The 25,702-nt window shown below is 44.1% G+C and overlaps 3 protein-coding genes across 3 annotated transcripts; all 3 read right to left on the minus strand.

Annotated features, from left to right (window-relative positions):
- Positions 1-1,977: 1,977 nt before the first annotated feature.
- LOC115545323 (beta-galactoside-binding lectin) lies at positions 1,978-5,161 on the minus strand. The gene is made up of 4 exons (XM_030358351.1): positions 5,073-5,161; positions 3,965-4,041; positions 2,993-3,164; positions 1,978-2,442 (listed from the first exon to the last, which is right to left on the minus strand). The coding sequence occupies exons 1-4, from the start codon at positions 5,082-5,084 to the stop codon at positions 2,296-2,298; spliced, it is 408 nt and encodes a 135-aa protein (XP_030214211.1). The 5' UTR covers positions 5,085-5,161; the 3' UTR covers positions 1,978-2,295.
- Positions 5,162-12,030: 6,869 nt separating this feature from the next.
- Positions 12,031-15,251, minus strand: LOC115545327 (beta-galactoside-binding lectin-like). Its single transcript, XM_030358354.1, has 4 exons — positions 15,152-15,251; positions 13,997-14,073; positions 12,934-13,090; positions 12,031-12,496 (listed from the first exon to the last, which is right to left on the minus strand). The coding sequence occupies exons 1-4, from the start codon at positions 15,155-15,157 to the stop codon at positions 12,350-12,352; spliced, it is 387 nt and encodes a 128-aa protein (XP_030214214.1). The 5' UTR covers positions 15,158-15,251; the 3' UTR covers positions 12,031-12,349.
- A 6,598-nt stretch (positions 15,252-21,849) lies between these two features.
- On the minus strand, positions 21,850-24,951 carry LOC115545322 (beta-galactoside-binding lectin-like). The gene is made up of 4 exons (XM_030358350.1): positions 24,823-24,951; positions 23,767-23,843; positions 22,782-22,953; positions 21,850-22,314 (listed from the first exon to the last, which is right to left on the minus strand). Exons 1-4 carry the CDS (start codon positions 24,832-24,834, stop codon positions 22,168-22,170), a joined length of 408 nt encoding a protein of 135 aa, XP_030214210.1. The 5' UTR covers positions 24,835-24,951; the 3' UTR covers positions 21,850-22,167.
- Between the last annotated feature and the right edge of the window lie 751 nt (positions 24,952-25,702).

The raw sequence follows: 25,702 nt of genomic DNA on the forward strand, positions 1-25,702 counted from the left end.
GAGCTAACCGCTCTGTCTGTCAGCCCGAGTTGCTTGTTGCTAAACGAGGACAGCTCCTTCGCGTTGCTCAGACCTAATCCTGCGTTCCTCCCGAAGAACATTAATAGTTATTTTCGGTCGAGGGATATTGTGCTTAAGGCTTTTCACCCCCCGCCTCATTCTAGTGAGGCGGAGGCGGGGTTGCATCTCCTGTGCCCGGTTCGGGCGTTGGCTATGTACGTGAATCGCTCGGCAGCGTTCCGCTCCACACAACAGTTGTTTGTGTGTTAAGCGACGCTAGCAGGGGCCGCGCTCTCTCTAAGCAGCGGTTTTCTCGCTGGGTATGTGAGGGTGTTTGCCTAGCCTACTCTCGGCAGGGCTTGGCGCCACCGTTGGGCGTTAAAGCTCACTCCACACGGAGCGTGGCCGCTTCAACGGCTCTACTCAAGGGCGTTTCGGTGGAAGACATCTGCGCGGCTGCGTCTTGGTCTTCCCCCGGCCCCTTTGTCCGTTTTTACATGTTAGACATGTCCAGGGGCTCACTCGGCAACTCTGTGCTAGAGTCCGGGACCCCCTTTACGGCTTAAGAATATAGACATGTTCTTTAAAGCGGCGTGGTTGGATTTCCTCTCGCCGGCTGGCGAGTTGGTCTTGATTACCAGTCTCTTACTCTCCCACCTTTTTTCAAATGAAAAACAGGCTAGGGGGTTTTCTATTGGCTCGCCAATTGTCTGGTGGTTTTGTTTACCAGTGAGGCACTCCCGCCGTTTTCTTCAAATAAGAAACGGCCGAGAGAGTCCCATTATTGGAGAGCCGAATTCCGTAGCTCCGTCCCCGGTGGTAGCGGACCTAATGGAAACCGTGTTGCTCTGGTTTTCTTTTCCTTTTCATGGGTTCCATGAAGCACGGAATAGAACCGGAGTCTTTACAGACTCACTTTTTTTCTCCCTTGATCATTGCCTTGCTTGATCTAGGAGGAATTAGTTTTTATAAAGCTGTTGTGTTTTACACTTCCTTGGCTTTTTGAGTCTTAATGTGCTCTGGTGACTTAGGTCGTTTTGACTGGGGTCCAGCAGGAGTACATTGATAGGGCTCCGCTCGCAGCTTCACCTTAGCCCATAAGGCGAAGCCTAGACGGCGTAGCCTACATGAAATAGAACGATAGTTATGTTATTATAACTCTAGTTCTATGATTGTAGGCGTAGCCGTCTAGTTTCCCACCTGCTGTACCCTCCAAATGCTGAAAGAAAAGCGTGGAGGATGAGCGACGGTATACACCGCGTTATATAGACACGATACCGTGGGAAATGTGGGCGGTGCCCACGCTGATAGCTGCATAGTTTGAATTTTCACGGGACATGCCCATAAGGCGAAGCCTAGACGGCTACGCCTACAATCATAGAACTAGAGTTATAATAACATAACTATCGTTATATTATTAGCTAGATATTATAATTGGTATTATTTCCTAGTTATTGTCATCATGTTATTTTCAGGCCAGACTAGCGTGTGAGATAGAGATGTATCAATGCCTGGAGTCCAGGCTAGGGCATGAACACCAAGGTGCGGGTTCGATTCCCAAAAGGCCAACCCATGCACTGCATCAAATATTTATTCTGTGGGAAGTATTAATGAACACTTTCCCTTATATGAAGCTTAAGTTAAGGAAATATGGAATATTAACTGCCTCGCCAATGGAAATGCTTATTTTTCCATTCCATTAGCTACAGAAACTACACGCACACACACACACGAACACACACGAATACACACACACATACACACATTTACATGTACACACAAACAAACACGCATACACACACACACACACACACACACACACACACACACACACACACACACACACACACACACACACACACACACACACACACACACACACACACACACACAGAAACATGCACACACACACACACACACATACACACACAAAATGGTAGACAGCGACAACTTGATAAATAAATCACTAGATGCTGATTATCATTGCTAAAAAAATCGTTTTTTAATCCACATCAGTTTTACGATTCAAGGAGGAAGGGCTGACGGGCAACAGATGGAGAAGATGGCCCAAGACAGGCCATGGTGGAAGCGATCATCAATGGCCGATGTTCCCAAAGGAATACAAAGGCCTAAACAAAACAAATCAATCAGTTTTACCATTGCAGAAAAAGCTTTGTAAAGAACATCTAACACAGGGATGTCAGAGGTTGATGTAGTGAGTGGTTCTCATCTGCCTGTGAACCGGTCTGCTGTGAGGAGAGGCCACCAGACTGAAGGAGGAGATCCAGCTCAGGGTTAGTTGATCTCAAAGCTGCGGATGAGGACGCCCTTTTCGAAGGAGAAGTCGTTGTACTCACACGCCCCCATGCGGTTGGGGAAGTGGACCTCAGAGCCATCGCTCAGGATCACCAGGAACTCCTCACGGGTCAGGGTGACGGTGAACTACAGAGAGTGAGGGAGAGAGAGAGAGAGAGAGAGAGAGAGAGAGAGAGAGAGAGAGGGAGAGAGAGAGAGAGAGAGAGAGAGAGAGAGAGAGAGAGAGAGAGAGAGAGAGAGAGAGAGAGAGAGAGAGAGAGAGAGAGAGAGAGAGAGCAACAGGAAGAAAATGGTAGTTCATTTACTTAATGTATGTTCAATCACCCCCCATCTCCCTCCCCCTCCCTCCCCCCACCTCCCTCCCCCTCCCTAACCCTCCCTCACCCCTCCCTTCCCCCTTTCCCTCTCCCCCCTCTAGCTCTCCCCTCCATCCCCCTCTCAACTTGAAAGACTCATCGTAGTTGAAGGGGAACCACCCCTCTCCCTCGCCCCTCTCCCCCTCTCCCTCGCCCCTCCCTCCCCCTCTCCCCCTCTTACCTTGAAGCGCTTGTTGTAATTGAAGGTGAACCCCCTCTCTCCCCCCCTCTACCTACCCCCCCGCCTCTCCCCCTCCCTTCCCCCCCCCCTCTACCTACACCCCCGCCTCTCCCCCTCCCTCCCCCCTCTCCCCCCTCACCTTGAAGAGCCCCGTTTGTTTGAAGGGGGACAACCCCGTATGGATCTCCTCCTGCCAGCATCCCCCCTGCTTCGTGTTGTAGACCACCAAGTCCTTGTAGCCTGATGTTGTGTTCAACCACACGCTCATGTGGAACGCGATGTCGTCCCCGTAGTCGATGTTCATTATAAAGCTGGAGGGAGGAGGAGGAGGAGGAGGAGGAGGAGGAGGAGGAGGAGGGAGATGAGGAGGAGGGAGATGAGGAGGAGGAAGAGGAGGAGGAGGAGGATGAAGACCACCCGGTACTCATTAGTCACTACAGCTGCAGTACAATAACCGCGTCACGCACGGGACTGAAGCTGCTCCAGTCACCGGTTCAGACCCCGATCCATCGATGAGTCGACTCATCGACTTCACTGGGGATTGGGGATTCACTTTATCTGAATCATTACAGCGAAACAGCTTCAAATAACATTCAACCCCAGGAGAACAGACTAGCAGGTGTGCTTGTATGATTGATTGATTGATTCTTTTTAATGACCACACAGCCAGGCTGGTGGAATTTGTTGTCAGCTTGGTACAGGTTCGAACTTACAAAACATATAACACAGAAATACATACAGAAATACACACTACACAATACATAAGGGCCGTGCTTAATCCTTAACGTTCAGAGTTCTGAAAGTTTACTGCAGTTGGGATAAAACTGTTTTTTAACCAGGTTGTTGTGGAGGCAACTGTCCTGTAACCTTTGGCCCCTGCACCCGGCCCCCACCCTCATGATTAACCTCTGAACTCCAGGACTGGACTTTGAAGGATTTCTATTGCAGTTCAACTTCCTTAAGTAAAATGAAAAAAACAAACAAGGAAACGTTCCAAGCTCTTTGTTTTAAACTTTGGAGGACAGATTCATGGGCTTTCTGCGCGTGGAAGGCACCGCCCCCTAGTGGGTGAAAGTGTTAGCGGAGAGATGGTGGATCCACTGATACTCACCGTTCAGCACCCTCCGTGGGGAACCCGGTGACGGTCAACGTGTGGCCCACCTTCAGGGGCATATTCTTCACCATCATCTGAGAGAGAGAGAGAGAGAGAGAGAGAGAGAGAGAGAGAGAGAGAGAGAGAGAGAGAGAGAGAGAGAGAGAGAGAGAGAGAGAGAGAGAGAGAGAGAGAGAGAGAGAGAGAGAGAGAGAGAGAGAGAGAGAGAGAGAGAGAGAGAGAGAGAGAGAGAGAGAGAGAGAGAGAGAGAGAGAGAGAGAGACAGTTGAGCTGTTTGATATAGAAATACACTGGTTTATTACCGTTGAGATATGGTTTGGACCCTCTCAGTCCGTCTGCTGGCTTCCCTCGGTGGGGTCTGGCCTCTAAACTGAGGCCTGCTAATACTGAAACTACTCACTCCTTATTCTACTACTGGTAATCTATAGTTCTACTGGTCACACTTCCTCAGGTTGAACTGAAAGAAGGAAGGTAGTATGGTCTCAGTAAGATGTTTGCACCTTCTGTTTAGTTTAAGATTTGTACATTTTTATAAAAGGATAACTTTTACAAGCATTTTTTAACAAATTGTGTGTCAGTAAATCGACATGAGAACGAAAAGGTGTGTCATGTCTCTTACAATGATAGAGTAATCCTACACTCACTTTAAATAGGTTACAGTTTAAATATAACTTTCTTCAAATTATCTTTAAAAGTCGCAAAACCGTGTCCAGAGTTTTCACCGGCCGGGTGAATATATATATAATATTTAATATCCCATGTTAAGGCAGTCTAACCAATGATAAGACTGGATGTCTCGATCAATGGCCAAGCCAGCAAATAGTTTGACGATAAAAGGGAATAAAACAAATGCACAACAGATTATGAAAAGTTATGAATGATGCCCGGAGTAGTGATCCCATCACCGCAAGAGACAACTATTGGTTCTGATCCGCGCGTCTGGAGAGGTGCCCACATTTAAACCACGCGTAATGACACGCGTAATAACAGCTGTCACTCTATTCAGAGCAGAGCAGCAGTAAACCATCCGGAATGACACAAACACAACTGATGTCCAGAGAAACACTGCAGGGATCAGTGGAAACGCTCGTTTCTTTATACTTACAATCCCAGCCATGTTGCCGTCCGATCGGTTGAGTTTACGCGCAGGGAGGAGAGGATGCAGCAGATGAGAGTTCTGTCTGCTGGGAGGGTATTTATAGAGAGACGCTCTATGCTTCTGTTTTCCAAAATGAGTGACGTATTCAGGAAGATATTCAGAAAAGAAATCCTACCCGGCAAACATTTAATCGACCTGTGTCGAGGCCAACAAGTCTATTAGACGTCGAGTCACAACAGGTCTTAATTTCCAGCTTTTGCCGACATGAAAACATAATCTTGTTTAGGTGTAACCCTAAACACTCCCAGCTAAATGTCTGCATCCACAAGTCTAATGTATGTCGAGTCACAATGTGACTTTATTTCAACCATGTGCGCGACATGAAAACATGCCTAGGGAAATGGTGATTTCGAGGAAAGCTTGTTTGACAGTGTTGTGACTGAATAAACACTGTATAAATCAACAAAGATATAACTTTGTAACTTTGAACGGTAATGTTTTACACATGTATGGCATTGAAAATCCAGACTGTCCGGCCTAAAGCCGGATGCCTGGTCACCCTAAGGTGATATCAGTTCGCCGTCAAGGTCAACAGGCATGCGAGTGGCAGGTGAGCTTCGAAAAGACACTCCAATTTAAAATGCAAATGTACTTGTAAAGACATTATCCTTTATCATTTGCATGCTAGACTGTTGAATTTGAAGCAACATGGCGTATTCTCATAGATAGTTTGTTTTCGTATATGTAACGTTACATACACATGGTATGGTTGTATATAGCCAATGTAGGGGCTAAAATGTTTTATTACAGTATTACCTCGAGTTCGATGTAGGAAAAAAATTGTCATTGCCCACTAACACGTAAACCCAACAAGTAATCCATTTGGCCTCCAACGCATGGGCAGTAGGTGATATAGGGTGACCATTTCCAAAACACCAAAAAGGAGGACATTATGTGGCATATCAATAAATTACTACGGTGTACATAGGACTCTGGTAAACTCTCATTTATAGTACAATTTTGAGTGGTTAAAATATGATGTTTGTGTAGCTGAATAGTAAAAAATATACTAATGAAAAGTCAAAAAGTGTTTGTTCACAGTATTTGTATTTATTCAATACATTTTGGTGTTCAAAAAGTGACCACTGAGATTAATCTTTTAAACTGAAGAGTGCCACAAAGCATAACATGTGTGGACTTAAATGTCCAAAAAATTAACAGGTAACATGCATGATAAAAAAAAAATGCTTTTTAAAAAAGCCTAAATAACCATTTATGTAAACAACAAAAGAGATTGTAAAAAAAAATATACATTCAACTGGTCAAAAAGTATAGCATTTCTAAAGTGCTTCAGTCTTTTGGGGACTTGTCTTCAGTGTCTGTGTGTGTGCAGCAGACCTGTCTTTAGGCAACTCCACATTCACCCTCTGTAGCAGCTCAGGATCCACAGCCCCTCTGTCATCATGGCTTCCAAGCCTCCACTGCCCTGGGCCTTTTTACATCCTGCAGAGACAAATAACAACAGAGCAACAACATAGTTATCAACCTTCCAAAATCTGCATTGTTTTCAACCCAATAATATTATAAATATTGCATGTAGCCCATCAGTGAAATCCTAAGATTAGTGTGCTCACCAAAATAGTTGATTGTCTATCTGCAATACTTCTGTTCTTTCATGGCTGCATCCAAGAGTTTTTTGTTTCCAGTGAACTTCTTGTACATTTCAGTGTGGGGATAAGTGCAATTGACACACACTTGCAGCTCAGCCTTGACATTGTCCACATCAAGACGATTCCTCTCATTTGTCCATGCAGTTGTCATTATTGAAAAGACACGTTCTGTGTGTGCATTGCTGCATGGGATGGAGAAAATATCTAGGCGCTGACCTTCCTGAGATTCACAAGTGGTACATCTGCTTTGGAGAACAGTTTTAAATATCGTTCCTCACTGTGGCAACCTTCCATTTCTGGTGAACTGAACGAACCTTCCACCCTGGCATATTCCTCATACAGTCCATCCATATCAATGTCCAGATTGCAGGCCTGGACAGCAGCACTGTAGTCTTCAAATGGCACAGCAGTTGTGAGGCCAAGCTTGGCCACTTTGCTATGAACGTTTGAATCAGACATTTCTTTAACTGATGTATTTCTTTGCTCTTTCATAAAAAAGCAGAAAATCTGCCTCACATTTTTTTGACTGGCAAGGGGGCAGCTGCTTCAGTTTGGTGTTGACTGTAAACCCAAAGAACCTGTCCTTCATTCTTCTTTCCAGCATTTGTTTTAGTTCAGTCATTACCTTAAACACCGATGATATGCTGAAGGATTTTGACTCAAGTGCTTCGATCGTGTCAGAGAACACCTTAAGAACATGGCTGAGAAACAGACAATATGTCTCTGATACCTCATTTCTTTCTTCTCCAAAACATCTCCAAACAATTCTGGCACATTCCCCCTCACCCTCACTCTGGACGTAGCTGGTCAAGGCCTTTCAATATTTCAGGATTCTGTCAATGGATGGCAGCAGGGACAACCACCTGGTGACTACATGCCGCAGCAGGTTGCATTCCCCCACCTCCACAAACTCACAGACTCACAGAATTCCTTCAATTGTGCTGCTCTGCTTGCTGATATGTGGAAATGGCTAGGCTTCTGAGGCCTGCTGCCCTCAGAGACCTACGCCCTTGGATTGACATCTTCAGCGAGATATTCAGATTCTGAAGCAGAGATATTCCGAAGAAAAATCCTAGTTGGGACTCTTTTCCTGCGAACATGATAACATCAGGTTATGCCGGCCTGACAGACACCCTTCCAGAGCATTCTAGCTGATATTCTGAAGAAAATTCCATGAGTCACTCTTTTCCTGGGAACATGATAACATCACATCATGCCGGAAGGCTATAACAGAAACACATCCATCAATCTCCTGTCAGATTTCTTTGCTCATCTGATACTTCCAGTTTTTTCAAATTGCTTAAGCAAAGTTCAAAACAAGTCCCGTTTTTTCAAAACACTACACACAATTAGCACAACCACACACACAATTAACACACATCAGACCCTTTGCACAACGAAACACCCAACAAATTCATCAAAAAAACATATTTTCGTCTTATGAAATACGCACGCGAATGACTTTGATTCTGTTGGAACCAGTTGTTAGATTTCAGCTTATTTCTAAACTGTTCGGACAGACTCTGCGTTGTGTATTTTCAGTCGTAGTAGTAATTCTTGAAGTCGAAATCAAAGCAGCTTGACAGGTTGGATTAGAGGGTGGAATAGATGGTTGTAGTCTTCAAATGGCACAGCAGTTGTGAGGCCAAGCTTGGCCACTTTGCTATGAAAGCTTGTGTCAGAGAAGACACATTTTTCACTGATGTATTTCTTTGCTCTTTCATAAAAAAGTAGAAAATCTGCCTCACATTTTTTTGACTGGCAAGGGGGCAGCTGCTTCAGTTTGGTGTCGACAGTAAACCCAAAGAACCTGTCCTTCTTCCTTCTATCCAGCTTTTGTTTTAGTTCAGTCATTACCTTAAACACCAATGTAATGATGAAGGATTTTGCCTCAAGTGCTTCGACCGTGTCGGAGAACACTTTAAGAACATGGCTGAGAAACAGACAATATGTGTCTGACACCTCATTTCTTTCCTCTCCAAAACATCTCCAAACAATTCTGGCACATTCCCCCTCACCCTCACTCTGGACGTAGCTGGTCAAGGCCTTTCAATATTTCAGGATTCTGTCAATGGATGGCAGCAGGGACAACCACCTGGTGACTACATGCCGCAGCAGGTTGCATTCCCCCACCTCCACAAACTCACAGACTCACAGAATTCCTTCAATTGTGCTGTTCTGCTTGCTGAAATGCAGAAACGGCTAGGTTTCTGAGGCCTGCTGCCCTCAGAAACCTACGCCCTTGGATTGATGTCTTCAGCGAGATAATCCGAATTTCCTGCGAACATGGTAACATCAGGTTACGCCGGCCTGACAGACACGCTTCAGAACATTCTAGCTGATATTCTGAAGAAAAATCCATGAGTCACTCTTTTCCTGCGAACATGATAACATCACGTTATGCCGGTATAACAGAAACACATCCATGCACAGCTCTCAATCTCCTGTCAGATTTCTTTGCTTACCTGTTACTTCCAGTTTTTTCAAATTGCTTAAGCAAAGTTTTCAAAACAAGTCCAGTTTCTTCAAAACACTAAACACAATTAGCACAACCACACACACAATTAACACACATCAGACCCTTTGCAAAAAGAAACACCCAACAAATGAATCAAAAAAAATAAAATCGTCACCATATCAAATCCACACGCGAATGACTTTGATTCGGTTGGAACCAGTTAAACACTGCTGTTGTTATCCTTAAACACGTTTAGCCATTCTACTTCTCAGTGATTAGAGTACAGTTTATGTAGCCGGCTCGGTCTGCCCGTTGCCGACTGCTGTGTTGTACCGGTGCACTGAGAACAGGATGCTGACCTTCTCTTAGGCCCTTTCTGTCTAATATCACAGAGAGCACGCATTCACATTTACATCTTCAATGAGAATCAGCCTCTCTCAGTCAATAATAATACGGACCGCTATCTAATAGCATTAAAAAATAAAGAAAATAAAATACATCTGGGCTGTTCAGTGCGATAAAACATCAGACAATACAAGAAAACTTTTTGGTTCATCAATTTTTAAAGCTCAAATCTAAAATTTTACATTACAAATATTAATCCGAAAGTCAAAGAGCACAAACTCCCACCACCCCAAACCCTCCCACACACCCACCCTAACCCTCCCTTGACAAAACAGACACCCAAATACATCACAGACACACAAATCATATGCACAGTAAAGCCAAAAAATAATAATAAAAAACGTGGTGGACAGATTATTGGTGGTTGGCTGCAGAACAGCCACAGTTAGGGTGTGTTGCTGATAATGGCATAACAACAGAGACATAGAGGCCCCAAAGTGGAGGTTTGGAAGAGTTTACAGTTTGAATTGAAAAGAATAGATATATGTCCTATAAATACTAGGCCAGGGAGAAGGAGAATAGAATAGAATATAATTTAAGTCAGTAAAGTATTGTATAAAACAGCTTGAAACATATGCTTGTGTCCCCGCGTAGAGTGAATTTGACTTTCACTAATTTACAAAAAGATCCAAGGTCTATCAACCAGACAGATACAAGAGGCGGCTGTGGGGATTTCCACTTGAGTAGAACTCTACGCGTAGCTTGTAGGGTGGCGAATGCCACAACATTTGCATGGGTCTTGCTGAGGACGTGTGGGGAGGGTGAAACACCTAATATGGCCACAAGAGGGCACGGTTCCAAAGTTACCCTAAAGTTTCTAAGAGGATTTTAAAGATGGAGATCCAGTAATGTTCAAGTTTGGGGCATGACGCAAACATATGAGTCAAGTGGCAGGATGTGCCTCCACACTTAACACAGATGTCCTGATTGTCTGGGTATATTTTTGTATATTCTTCAAATGTCATCATCATATCATCATATTCAAATGTATAAAATTGTTTAGAAATATCTTACTTTTTTAAAGTTGCAATTAGGTGATACATACAGTATAACGACTGTTGCCACATTGTACAATACTGTGAATATATCATGTAACATTCTTCATTGACACAATGGTATCAGAATACGATACAATGTATATTTGTCTATCCAATTAGCTCAAATGGGCTAAAGTGGGCTTTAGTTACTGCAGCACAGTTCTTAGAATACACCAACGTTGCCTATTTTGGCAAAACTCACAGTACATTAATTGCACTGATAAGTAAAATGAAAAGCACTACAGTAAATCAGATCTACATGTAAATCAGTCTGTATCCCTTGTAATTTGCTCAAATTGAAAGTACTTTGAGAGGGGTGGAGAGAGAGAGAGAGAGAGAGAGAGAGAGAGAGAGAGAGAGAGAGAGAGAGAGAGAGAGAGAGAGAGAGAGAGAGCATTTCAAATACATTGTGAAGTGCATAATATAATTGGAGGTCTGTGTGTCAGAGATAGAGTTATAGTATAGATACAGCGATAGCATATAGTATTATATTGTATAGTAGATAGTTTAGTATTTAGATAGTATTGTAGTGTATAGATAGTATAGTATTGAGATGGTATTGTTCCCATACAACACAATCGTTGAGAAGATCATCCTTGCAGAATTATACACAGTATGAAACCATGAAGTTATATTATTAGCAAGCTATTATAATTGGTGTTATTTCCTAGTTATTGTCATCATGTGATTTGCAGGCCAGACGAGCGTGTGAGATAGAGATTTATCAAGGCCTCGACTCCAGGCTAGGGCAGTAACACCAAGGTGCGGGTTCGATTCCCAAAAGGCCAACTCATGCACTGCATCAAATATTTATTCTGTGAGAAGTATTAATACTACTAAGGAACACTTTCCCTTATATGAAGCTTAAGTTAAGGAAATATGGAATATTAACTGCCACGCCAATTGAAATGCTTATTTTTCCATTCCATTAGCTACAGAAACTACACACACACACTCACACACACACAAACGCACACACATACACACATTTACATGTACACACAAACAAACACGCATACACACACACACACACACACACACACACACACACACACACAGAAACATGCATACACATACATACATACACACACACACACACACACATACACACACACACACACAGAAACATGCATACACATACATACACACACACACACACACACACACACACACACACACACACAGACACACACACACACACACACACACACACACACACACACACACACACAAACAAACAAACAAACAAACAAACAAACAAACAAACAAACAAACAAACAAACAAACAAACAAACAAACAAACAAACAAACAAACAAACAAACAAACAAACATACACACACACACACAAAGTGTTAGACACCGACAACTTGATAAATAAATCACCAGATGCTGATTATCATTGCTAAAAATATCATTTTTAATCCACATCAGTTTTACAATTCAAGGCGGAAGGGCTGACGGGGCAACAGATGGAGAAGATGGCCCAAGACAGGCCATGGTGGAAGCGATTCATCAATGGCCGATGTTCTCAAAGGAATACAAAGGCCCAAACAAAACAAATCAATCAGTTTTACCATTGCAGAAAAAGCTTTGTAAAAAACATCTAACACAGGGATGTCAGAGGTTGATGAAGTGAGTGGTTCTCATCTGCCTGTGAACCGGTCTGCTGTGAGGAGAGGCCACCAGACTGAAGGAGGAGATCCAGCTCAGGGTTAGTTGATCTCAAAGCTGCGGATGAGGACGCCGTCGTCGAAGGAGAAGTCCAGGTACTCACACGCCCCCAGGCGGTTGGGGAAGTGGACCTCAGAGCCATCGCTCAGGAGCACCAAGAACTCCTCATGGGTCAGGGTGACGGTGAACTATAGAGAGAGAGACATCGGGACACACAGAGAGAGAGAGAGAGAGAGAGAGAGAGAGAGAGAGAGAGAGAGAGAGAGAGAGAGAGAGAGAGAGAGAGAGAGAGAGAGAGAGAGAGAGAGAGAGAGAGAGAAGCAGAAAGAAAATCTATGTTCATACACATGATGTATGTTCATGCACCACCCCTCTCCCTCCCCTCTCCCTCCCCCCTCTCTCCCCCCCTCTAACTCCCCCCTACATCCCCCTCTCACCTCGAAGAGCTCATTGTAGATGAAGGGGAATCCCCTCTCTCCCTCCCCCTCTCCCTCCCTCAGCCCTCTCCCCCTCCCTCCCCCCTCCAACCCCTCTCACCTTAAAGAGCTCATCGTAGTTGAGGAGGAACCCCCTCTCTCCCTCCCCCCTCTCCCTCCTCGCTCCCTCCCCCCTCTCCCCCCCTCACCTTGAAGAGCTCATTGTGTTTGAAGGGGAACCCCCCCTGGCGGACCTCGGCCCCCCAGCACCCCGCCAGGCACGAGTTGTAGGCCACACTTGTTTCGTCGAACCGCACGCCCATGTGGAACGCGATGTCACATCCGGAAAGGACGTTAATCTGAAAGCTGGAGAGAGGAGGTGGAGGAAGAGGAGGAAGAGGAGGAGGGGGAGGAGGAGGAGGAGGGAGAGGAGGAGGGAGAGAAGGAGGAGGAGGGGGAGGAGGAGGAGGGAGAGGAGGAGGAGGAGGAGAAGGAGGAAGAGGAGGGAGAGGAGGAGGATGAAGACCACCCGGTACTCATTAGCCACTGCAGCTGCAGTACAATAACCGCTTCACGCACGGGACTGAAGCTGCTCAAGTCACCGGTTCAGACCCCGATCCATCGATGAGTCGACTCATCGACTTCACGCTGATGTTACTTTACAGCACCTTTAAGATTGTGGAGAGATTATCGTGAGGGTTGTGGATTCACTTTATCTGAATCATCACAGCGAAACAGCTTCAAATAACATTCAACCCCAGGAGAACAGACTAGCAGTTGTGCTTGTGTGATTGATTGAATGATTCTTTTTAATGACCACACAGCCAGGCTGGTGGAATTTGTTGTCAGCTTGGTACAGGTTCCAACTTACAAAACATATAACACAGAAATACATACAGAAATACACACTACACAATACCTAAGGGCCGTGCTTAATCCTTAACGTTCAGAGTTCAGAAAGTTTATTGCAGTTGGGATGAAACTGTTTTTTAACCGGGTTGTTCTGGAGGCAACTGTCCTGTAACCTTTGGCCCCTGCACCCAGCCCCCACCCTCATGATTAACCTCTGAACTCCAGAACTGGACTTTGAAGGGTTTCTATTGCAGTTCAACTTCCTTCAGTAAAATGACAAAAACAAACAAGGAAATGTTCCGAGCTCTTTGTTTTAAACGTATGGAGGACAGATTCATGGGCCACCTGCGAGTGGAGGACACCGCCCCCTAGTGGGTGAAAGTGTTAGCGCGACGGGATGGTGGATCCACTGATACTCACCGTTTAGCATCCGCCTTGGGGAACCCGGTGACGGTCAACGTGTGGCCCACCTTCAGGGGCCTGTTCTTCACCATCATCTGAGAGAGAGAGAGAGAGAGAGAGAGAGAGAGAGAGAGAGAGAGAGAGAGAGAGAGAGAGAGAGAGAGAGAGAGAGAGAGAGAGAGAGAGAGAGAGAGAGAGAGAGAGAGAGAGAGAGAGAGAGAGAGAGAGAGAGAGAGAGAGAATAATCAATCAGGAGAATGAGAGAGTGAGAGTGGGAGAGCGAGGGACAGTTGAGCTGTTTGATATAGAAATACACTGGTTTGTTACCGTTGAGATATGGTTTGAGCAGCAGACTTCCTGTGTCCACCACCGCCTCAGACCAACATATCCTCTCCATCAGCAGACATGGACCCTCTCAGTCCGTCTGCTGGCTTCCCTCGTGGGGTCTGGCCTCTAAACTGAGGCCTGCTAATACTGAAACTACTCACTCCTGATGCTACTACTGCTAATCTTTCTACTGGTCACACTTCCTCAGGTTGAACTGGAAAGAAGGAAGGTAGTATGATCTCAGTAAGATGTTGGTACCTTTTTTGTGGTTTAAGATTAGTATATTTTTTTGAAAGGTTAACTTTTACAAACATTTGACAAATTGTGTGTCAGTATATCGACATGAGAACGAAAAGGCGTGGCATGTTTTTTACAGTGATGGAGAAAAACTACACTCACTTAAAATAAGTAACAGTTTAAATACAACTTTCTCAAACTATCTTTAAAGAGTCGCACAAAGTGTTCAGAGTTTTCACCGGCCAGGTGAATATATGTTTAGGTTGTCCAACCAATGATAAGACTGGATGTCTCGATCAATGGCCAAGCCAGCAAATAGTTTGACGATAAAAGGGAATAAAACAAATGCACAAAAGCACAACAGGTTATGAAAAGTTATGAATGATGCCCGGAGAAGTGATCCCATCACCGCAAGAGACAACTATTGGTTCTGATCCGCGCGTCTGGAGAGGTGCCCACATTTAAACCAGGCGTAATGACACGCGTAATGACAGCTGTCACTCATTCAGAGCAGAGCAGCAGTCAAACCACACAAAGTGAACCAAACACAACTGATGTCCAGGGAAACACTGCATGGATCAGTTGAAACGCTTGTTTCTTTATACTTACAGCCATGTTGCCGTCTGATCGGTTGAGTTTACGCGCAGGGAGGAGAGGAGGCAGCAGATGAGAGTTCTGTCTACTGGGAGGGTATTTATGGAGAGACGCGCTACGCTTCTGTTTTCCAAAATGAGTGACGTATTCAGGAAGATATTCAGAAAATAAATCCTACCCAGCAAACATTTAAGCAACCTGGGTCGTGGCCAACAAGTCAATTAGATGTTGAGTCACAACAGGTCTTGATTTCGAGCTTTTGCCGACACGAAAACATAATCTTAGAGGAATGGTGACTTAAAGGAATACTCATTTTAGAGTGGTGTAACCGAATAAACACTCCCAGCTAAATGTCTGCATCCAACAAGTCTAATGTAAGTCGAGTCACAATGTGACTTTATTTCAACCATGTGCGCGACATGAAAACATGCCTAGGGAAATGGTGATTTCGAGGAAAGCTTGTGTGACAGTGTTGTGACTGAATAAACACTGTTTAAATTAACAAAGATATAACTTTGTAACTGTGAACGGTAATGTTCTACACATGAATGGCATTGAATATCCAGACCGCCCGGCCTAAAGCCGGATGCCTGGTCACCCTAAGGTGATATCAGTTCGCCGTCAAGGTCATCAGGCATGCGAGTGGCAGGTGAGCTTCAAAAAGACACTCCAATTTAAAATGCAAACGTATTTGCAAAGACATTATCCTTTATCATGTGCATGCTAGACTGTTGAATTTGAAGCGACATGGCGTATTCTCGTAGATAGTTTGTTTTCGTATATGTAACGTTACATACACATGGTATGGTTGTATATAGCCAATGTATGGGCTAAAATGTTTTATTACAGTATTACCTCAAGTTCGATGTAGGAAAAAAACTGTCATTGCCCACTAACACGTAAACCCAACAAGTAATCCCTTTTGCCTCCAACGCATGGGCAGTAGGTTATATAGGGTGACCATTTCCAGAACACCAAAAAGGAGGACATTATGCGGCATATCAATAAATTACTACGGTGTACATAGGACTCTGGTATGCTCTAATTTATGCTACAATTTTGAGTGGTTTAAAGATGATGTTTGTGTAGCTTAATAGGAAAAAATATTAATGAAAAGTTAAAAAGTGTTTGTTCACAGTATTTGTATTTATTCAATACATTGTGGGGTTCAAAAAGTGACCACTGATATTAATCTTTTAAACTGAAGAGTGCCACAAAGCATAACACGTGTGGACTTAAATGTACAAAACAATTAACAGGTAACACACATAGTAAAAAAATGCTTTTTAAAAAAGCCGAAATAAGCTTTTATGTAAACAGCAAAAGGGATTGTAAAAAAAAATACATTCAACTGCTCAAAAAGTATAGCATTTCTAAAGTGCTTCAGTCTTTTGGGGACTTGTCTTCAGTGTCTGTGTGTGTGCAGCAGACCTGTCTTTAGGCAACTCCACATTCACCCTCTGTAGCAGCTCAGGATCCACAGCCCCTCTGTCATCATGGCTTCCAAGCCTCCACTGCCCTGGGCCTTTTTACATCCTGCAGAGACAAATAACAACAGAGCAACAACATAGTTATCAACCTTCCAAAATCTGCATTGTTTTCAACCCAATAATATTATATTATAAATAAATATTGCATGTAGCCCATGAGTGAAATCATAAGATTAGTGTGATCACCAAAATAGTTGATTGTCTATCTGCAATACTTCTGTTCTTTCCTGGCTGCATCCAAGAGTTTTTTGTTTCCAGTGAACTTCTTGTACATCTCTGTGTAGGGATAAGTGCAATTGACACACACTTGCAGCTCAGCCTTGACACTGTCCACATCAAGACGATTCCTCTCATTTCTCCATGCAGTTGTCATCATTGAAAAGACACGTTCTGTGTGTGCATTGCTGCATGGGATGGAGAAAATATCTAGGCGCTGACCTTCCTGAGATTCACAAGTGGTACATCTGCTTTGGAGAACCGTTTTAAATATCGTTCCTCACTGTGGCAACCTTCCATTTCTGGTGAACTGAAGGAACCTTCCACCATGGCATATTCCTCATACAGTCCATCCATATCAATGTCCAGATTGCTGGCCTGGACAGCAGCACTGTAGTCTTCAAATGGCACAGCAGTTGTGAGGCCAAGCTTGGCCACTTTGCTATGAACGTTTGAATCAGACATTTCTTTAACTGATGTATTTCTTTGCTCTTTCATAAAAAAGCAGAAAATCTGCCTCACATTTTTTTGACTGGCAAGGGGGCAGCTGCTTCAGTTTGGTGTTGACTGTAAACCCAAAGAACCTGTCCTTCATTCTTCTTTCCAGCATTTGTTTTAGTTCAGTCATTACCTTAAACACCGATGATATGCTGAAGGATTTTGACTCAAGTGCTTCGATCGTGTCAGAGAACACCTTAAGAACATGGCTGAGAAACAGACAATATGTCTCTGATACCTCATTTCTTTCTTCTCCAAAACATCTCCAAACAATTCTGGCACATTCCTCCTCACCCTCACTCTGGACGTAGCTGGTCAAGGCCTTTCAATATTTCAGGATTCTGTCAATGGATGGCAGCAGGGACAACCACCTGGTGACAACATGCCGCAGCAGGTTGCATTCCCCCACCTCCACAAACTCACAGACTCACAGAATTCCTTCAATTGTGCTGCTCTGCTTGCTGATATGTGGAAATGGCTAGGCTTCTGAGGCCTGCTGCCCTCAGAGACCTACGCCCTTGGATTGACATCTTCAGCGAGATATTCAGATTCTGAAGCAGAGATATTCCGAAGAAAAATCCTAGTTGGGACTCTTTTCCTGCGAACATGATAACATCAGGTTATGCCGGCCTGACAGACACCCTTCCAGAGCATTCTAGCTGATATTCTGAAGAAAATTCCATGAGTCACTCTTTTCCTGGGAACATGATAACATCACATCATGCCGGAAGGCTATAACAGAAACACATCCATCAATCTCCTGTCAGATTTCTTTGCTCATCTGATACTTCCAGTTTTTTCAAATTGCTTAAGCAAAGTTCAAAACAAGTCCCGTTTTTTCAAAACACTACACACAATTAGCACAACCACACACACAATTAACACACATCAGACCCTTTGCACAACGAAACACCCAACAAATTCATCAAAAAAACATATTTTCGTCTTATGAAATACGCACGCGAATGACTTTGATTCTGTTGGAACCAGTTGTTAGATTTCAGCTTATTTCTAAACTGTTCGGACAGACTCTGCGTTGTGTATTTTCAGTCGTAGTAGTAATTCTTGAAGTCGAAATCAAAGCAGCTTGACAGGTTGGATTAGAGGGTGGAATAGATGGTTGTAGTCTTCAAATGGCACAGCAGTTGTGAGGCCAAGCTTGGCCACTTTGCTATGAAAGCTTGTGTCAGAGAAGACACATTTTTCACTGATGTATTTCTTTGCTCTTTCATAAAAAAGTAGAAAATCTGCCTCACATTTTTTTGACTGGCAAGGGGGCAGCTGCTTCAGTTTGGTGTCGACAGTAAACCCAAAGAACCTGTCCTTCTTCCTTCTATCCAGCTTTTGTTTTAGTTCAGTCATTACCTTAAACACCAATGTAATGATGAAGGATTTTGCCTCAAGTGCTTCGACCGTGTCGGAGAACACCTTAAGAACATGGCTGAGAAACAGACAATATGTCTCTGACGGTCTGACACCTCATTTCTTTCCTCTCCAAAACATCTCCAAACAATTCTGGCACATTCCTCCTCACCCTCACTCTGGACGTAGCTGGTCAAGGCCTTTCAATATTTCAGGATTCTGTCAATGGATGGCAGCAGGGACAACCACCTGGTGACTACATGCCGCAGCAGGTTGCATTCCTCCACCTCCACAAACTCACAGACTCACAGAATTCCTTCAATTGTGCTGTTCTGCTTGCTGATATGCAGAAACGGCTAGGTTTCTGAGGCCTGCTGCCCTCAGAAACCTACGCCCTTGGATTGACGTCTTCAGCGAGATAATCCGAATTTCCTGCGAACATGGTAACATCAGGTTACGCCGGCCTGACAGACACGCTTCAGAACATTCTAGCTGATATTCTGAAGAAAAATCCATGAGTCACTCTTTTCCTGCGAACATGATAACATCACGTTATGCCGGTATAACAGAAACACATCCATGCACAGCTGCCAATCTCCTGTCAGATTTCTTTGCTTACCTGTTACTTCCAGTTTTTTCAAATTGCTTAAGCCAAGTTTTCAAAACAAGTCCAGTTTCTTCAAAACACTAAACACAATTAGCACAACCACACACACAATTAACACACATCAGACCCTTTGCAAAAAGAAACACCCAACAAATTAATCAAAAAAAATAAAATCGTCACCATATCAAATCCACACGCGAATGACTTTGATTCGGTTGGAACCAGTTAAACACTGCCGTTGTTATCCTTAAACACGTTTAGCCATTCTACTTCTCAGTGATTAGAGTACAGTTTATGTAGCCGGCTCGGTCTGCCCTTTGCCGACTGCTGTGTTGTGTACCGGTGCACTGAGAACAGGACGCTGACCTTCTCTTAGGCCCTTTCTGTCTAATATCACAGAGAGCACGCATTCACATTTACATCTTCAATGAGAATCAGCCTCTCTCAGTCAATAATAATACGGACCGCTATCTAATAGCATTAAAAAATAAAGAAAAGAAAACAAATCTGGGCTGTTCAGTGCGATAAAACATCAGACAATACAAGAAAACTTTTTGGTTTATCAATTTTTAAAGCACAAATCTAAAATTGTACATCACAAATATTAATCCGAAAGTCAAAGAGCACAAACTCCCACCACCCCAAACCCTCCCACACACCCACCCTAACCCTCCCTTGACAAAACAGACACCCAAATACATCACAGACACACAAATCATATGCACAGTAAAGCCAAAAAATAAATAAAAAACATGGTGGACAGATTATTGGTGGTTGGCTGCAGAACAGCCACAGTTAGGGTGTGTTGGTGATAATGGCATAACAACAGAGACATAGAGGCCCCAAAGTGGAGGGTTGGAAGAGTTAACAGTTAGAATTGAGAAGAATAGATATGTGTCCTATAAATACTAGGCCAGGTAGAAGGAGAATATAATAGAATATAATTTAAGTCAGTAAAGTATTGTATAAAACAGTTTGAAACATCTGCTTGTGTCCCCGCGTCGAGTGAATTGGACTTTCTCTAATTTACAAAAAGACATGAGGTCTATCAACCAGACAGATACAAGAGGGGGCTGTGGGGGTTTCCAGTTGAGTAGAACTCTACGGCTAGCCTGTAGGGTGGCGAATGCCACAACATTTGCATGGGTCTTGCTGAGGACGTGTGGGGTGGGTGAAATACCTAATATGGCCACAAGAGGGCACGGTTCCAAAGTTAACCGAAAGTTTCTAAGAGGATTTTAAAGATGGAGATCCAGTAATGTTCAAGTTTGGGGCATGACGCAAACATATGAGTCAAGTGGCAGGGTGTGCCTCCACACTTAACACAGATGTCCTGATTGTCTGGGTATATTTTTGCATATTCTTCAAATATCATCATCAAATCATAATATTCAAATGTATAAAATTGTTCAGAAATATCTTACTTTTTTAAAGTTGCAATTAGGTGATACATACAGTAAAACGACTGTTGCCACATTGTACAATACTGTGAATATATCATGTAACATTCTTCATTGACACAATGGTATCAGAATACGATACAATGCATATTTGTCTGTCCAATCAGCTCAAATGGGCTAAAGTGGGCTTTAGTTACTGTAGCACAGTTCTTAGAATACACCAACGTTGCCTATTTCGGCAAAACTCACAGTGCATTAATTGCACTGATAAGTACAATGAAAAACACTACAGAAAATCAGATCTACATGTAAATCAGTCTGTATCCCTTGTAATTTGCTCAAATCGAAAGTACTTTGAGAGGGAGACAGAGAGAGACAGAGAGAGAGAGAGAGAGAGAGAGAGAGAGAGAGAGCATTTCAAATACATTGTGAAGTGCATAATATAATTGGAGGTCCGTGTGTCAGAGATAGTAGAGTTATAGTATAGATACAGGGATAGCATATAGTATTGTATTTTATAGTAGATAGTTTAGTATTGAGATTGTATTGTATAGATAGTATAGTATTGAGATGGTATTGTTCCCCTAAATCGTTGAAAAGATCATCCTTGCCGAATTACACACAGTATGAAACTATGAAGTTCTATTATTAGCTAGATATTATAATTGGTATTATTTCCTAGTTATTGTCATCATGTTATTTTCAGGCCAGACTAGCGTGTGAGATAGAGATGTATCAATGCCTGGAGTCCAGGCTAGGGCATGAACACCAAGGTGCGGGTTCGATTCCCAAAAGGCCAACCCATGCACTGCATCAAATATTTATTCTGTGGGAAGTATTAATGAACACTTTCCCTTATATGAAGCTTAAGTTAAGGAAATATGGAATATTAACTGCCTCGCCAATGGAAATGCTTATTTTTCCATTCCATTAGCTACAGAAACTACACGCACACACACACACACGAACACACACACACATACACACATTTACATGTACACACAAACAAACACGCATACACACACACACACACACACACACACACACACACACACACACACACACACACACACACACACACACATACACACACAAAATGGTAGACAGCGACAACTTGATAAATAAATCACTAGATGCTGATTATCATTGCTAAAAAAATCGTTTTTTAATCCACATCAGTTTTACGATTCAAGGAGGAAGGGCTGACGGGCAACAGATGGAGAAGATGGCCCAAGACAGGCCAGGGAGGAAGCGATCATCAATGGCCGATGTTCTCAAAGGAATACAAAGGCCTAAACAAAACAAATCAATCAGTTTTACCATTGCAGAAAAAGCTTTGTAAAGAACATCTAACACAGGGATGTCAGAGGTTGATGAAGTGAGTGGTTCTCATCTGCCTGTGAACCTGTCTGCTGTGAGGAGAGGCCACCAGACTGAAGGAGGAGATCCAGCTCAGGGTTAGTTGATCTCAAAGCTGCGGATGCGGACGCCCTTTTCGAAGGAGAAGTCGTTGTACTCAGACGCCCCCAGGCGGTTGGGGAAGTGGACCTCAGAGCCATCGCTAAGGATCACCAGGAACTCATCACGGGTCAGGGTGACGGTGAACTACAGAGAGAGAGAGAGGGAGAGAGAGAGAGAGAGAGAGAGAGAGAGAGAGAGAGAGAGAGAGAGAGAGAGAGAGAGAGAGAGAGAGAGAGAGAGAGAGAGAGAGAGAGAGAGAGAGCAACAGGAAGAAAATGTTCATTTACTTAATGTATGTTCATACACCCCCCATCTCCCTCCCCCTCCCACCCCCCACCTCCCTCCCCCTCCCTAACCCTCCTTCACCCCTCCCTTCCCCCTTTCCCTCTCCCCCCTCTAGCTCTCCCCTCCATCCCCCTCTCACCTTGAAAGACTCATCGTAGTTGAAGGGGAACCACCCCTCTCCCTCCCCCCTCTCCCTCGCCCCTCCCTCCCCCTCTCCCCCCCTTACCTTGAAGCGATTGTTGTAATTGAAGGTGAACCCCCTCTCTCCCCCCCCCCTCTACCTACGCCCCCGCCTCTCCCCCTCCCTCCCCCCTCTCCCCCCTCACCTTGAAGAGCCCCGTTTGTTTGAAGGGGAACAACCCCGTATGGATCTCCTCCTTCCAGGATCCCCCCTGCTTCGTGTTGTAGACCACCAAGTCCTTGTAGACTGATGTTGTGTTCAACCACACGCTCATGTGGAACGCGATGTCGGCCCCGTAGTCGATGTTCATCATAAAGCTGGAGGGAGGAGGAGGAGGAGGAGGAGGGAGATGAGGAGGAGGAAGAGGAGGAGGAGGAGGAGGGAGACCACCCAGTACTCATTAGTCACTACAGCTGCAGTACAATAACCGCGTCACGCACGGGACTGAAGCTGCTCATGTCACCGGTTCAGACCCCGATCCATCGATGAGTCGACTCATCGACTTCACGCTGATGTTACTTTACAGCATCTTTAAGATTGTGGAGAGATTATCGTGAGGGTTGGGGATTCTCTTTATCTGAATCATTACAGCGGAACAGCTTCAAATAACATTCAACCCCAGGAGAACAGACTAGCAGGTGTGCTTGTATGATTGATTGATTGATTCTTTTTAATGACCACACAGCCAGGCTGGTGGAATTTGTTGTCAGCTTGGTACAGGTTCGAACTTACAAAACATGTAACACAGATATACATACAGAAATACGCACTACACAATACCTAAGGGCCGTGCTTAATCCTTAACGTTCAGAGTTCTGAAAGTTTACTGCAGTTGGGATGAAACTGTTTTTTAACCAGGTTGTTCTGGAGGCAACTGTCCTGTAACCTTTGGCCCCTGCACCCGGCCCCCACCCTCATGATTAACCTCTGAACTCCAGAACTGGACTTTGAAGGATTTCTATTGCAGTTCAACTTCCTTCAGTAAAATGAAAAAAACAAACAAGGAAACGTTCCAAGCTCTTTGTTTTAAACTATGGAGGACAGATTCATGGGCTTTCTGCGCGTGGAAGACACCGCCCCCTAGTGGGTGAAAGTGTTAGCGGAGAGATGGTGGATCCACTGATACTCACCGTTCAGCCCCCTCCGTGGGGAACCCGGTGACGGTCAACGTGTGGCCCACCTTCAGGGGCATATTCTTCACCATCATCTGAGAGAGAGAGAGAGAGAGAGAGAGAGAGAGAGAGAGAGAGAGAGAGAGAGAGAGAGAGAGAGAGAGAGAGAGAGAGAGAGAGAGAGAGAGAGAGAGAGAGAGAGAGAGAGAGAGAGAGAGAGAGAGAGAGAGAGAGAGAGAGAGAGAGAGAGAGAGAGAGAGAGAGAGAGAGAGAGAGAGAGTTGAGCTGTTTGATATAGAAATACACTGGTTTATTACCGTTGAGATATGGTTTGGACCCTCTCAGTCCGTCTGCTGGCTTCCCTCGTGGGGTCTGGCCTCTAAACTGAGGCCTGCTAATACTGAAACTACTCACTCCTGATGATCTATAGTTCTACTGGTCACACTTCCTCAGGTTGAACTGGAAGAAGGAAGGTAGTATGGTCTCAGTAAGATGTTGGCACCTTCTGTTTAGTTTAAGATTTGTACATTTTTATAAAAGGATAACTTTTACAAGCATTATTTAACAAATTGTTCGTCTGTAAATCGACAAGAGAACGGAAAGGTGTGTCATGTATCTTACATTGATACAGTTTCAATATAACTTTCTTCAAATTATCTTTAAAAAGTCGCAAAAACGTGTCCAGAGTTTTCACCGGCCAGGTGAATATACATAATATTTAATATCCCATGTTAAGGCTGTCTAACCAATGATAAGACTGGATGACTCGATCAATGGCCAAGCCAGCAAATACATTGACGATAAAAGGGAATAAAACAAATGCACAAAAGCACAACAGATTATGAAAAGATGCCCGGAGTAGTGATCCCATCACCGCAAGGGACAACTATTGGTTTTGATCCGCGCGTCTGGAGAGGTGCCCACATTTAAACCAGGCGTAATGACACGCGTAATGACAGCTGTCACTCATTCAGAGCAGAGCAGCAGTAAAACCACACGGAGTGAAACAAACACAACTGATTTCCAGAGAAAAACTGCAGGGATCAGTGGTAACGCTCGTTTCTTTATACTTACAGTTCCAGCCATGTTGCCGTCTGATCGGTTGAGTTTACGCGCAGGGAGGAGAGGAGGCAGTAGAGCAGACTCCTGCCTCCTGGGAGGGTATTTATAGAGAGGCGTGTAGAACCTGATAATGTAATAAATTCCTAATAATGTAGTAACCCCATTACTACATTATAATGGGGACTTCCGCTTTTAGCAGTACTACCATGTATTGTTGAAAGGCATTCAGCCTGCCTCAGAAAACGTCTCGCGAGGAGACAATCTTACTGTGCGTTCACACCAAACGCCACATTTGTTGCCTGGTCGCAGTGTTGCATGAGTTTTGTTGCGGGACAAATCATAATCCGTTGCGGTAGTGATTTGTGCAAGTTTTATCCAGTGACTTTAGTCACGCATCTGTGAGGAAGTTGAGTTGTCTTGAAAGTACCAGAGACGTCGGAGAACCCGATGCAGTCTATTCATAATATTGTAATGACCACGGAAGAGGCAGTGAATGAAGTGTTGATTAGACAGTGATTTATTAGATACCAACGCTAATAAACAGTTGGAACACACAAGACCGGTAACCACAGCAATGCCGGTGTGGGTGTCAGATTGACTCGGCTGCCAGATCGACTCGGGGTCCTGCGCTTAAAGATGGCGTACCGACATTTGACGCATCGACACAAGCCAACGGACAGACCCGGAACGGTTGTTTATAAACGGGGCTCAATCATGGACATAAAAAGAAGGCTCAATCTGTTTTGGTTTTGATTTTATTGAAAGCAGCCCGTTCTTTCGCACAACAAAGTCTTATTCTGAAGGAGGAGAACGGAAGTGTCTGCGTGTGGGTCGCTGTATTGACTCTGTTGGGAGCGCTGTTAAGTGAATGGAGTTAACCCATTCTTCTTTT

Source organism: Gadus morhua, chromosome 6, assembly GCF_902167405.1.
Source record: "Gadus morhua chromosome 6, gadMor3.0, whole genome shotgun sequence".
Classification (NCBI taxonomy): Eukaryota; Metazoa; Chordata; class Actinopteri; order Gadiformes; family Gadidae; genus Gadus; species Gadus morhua.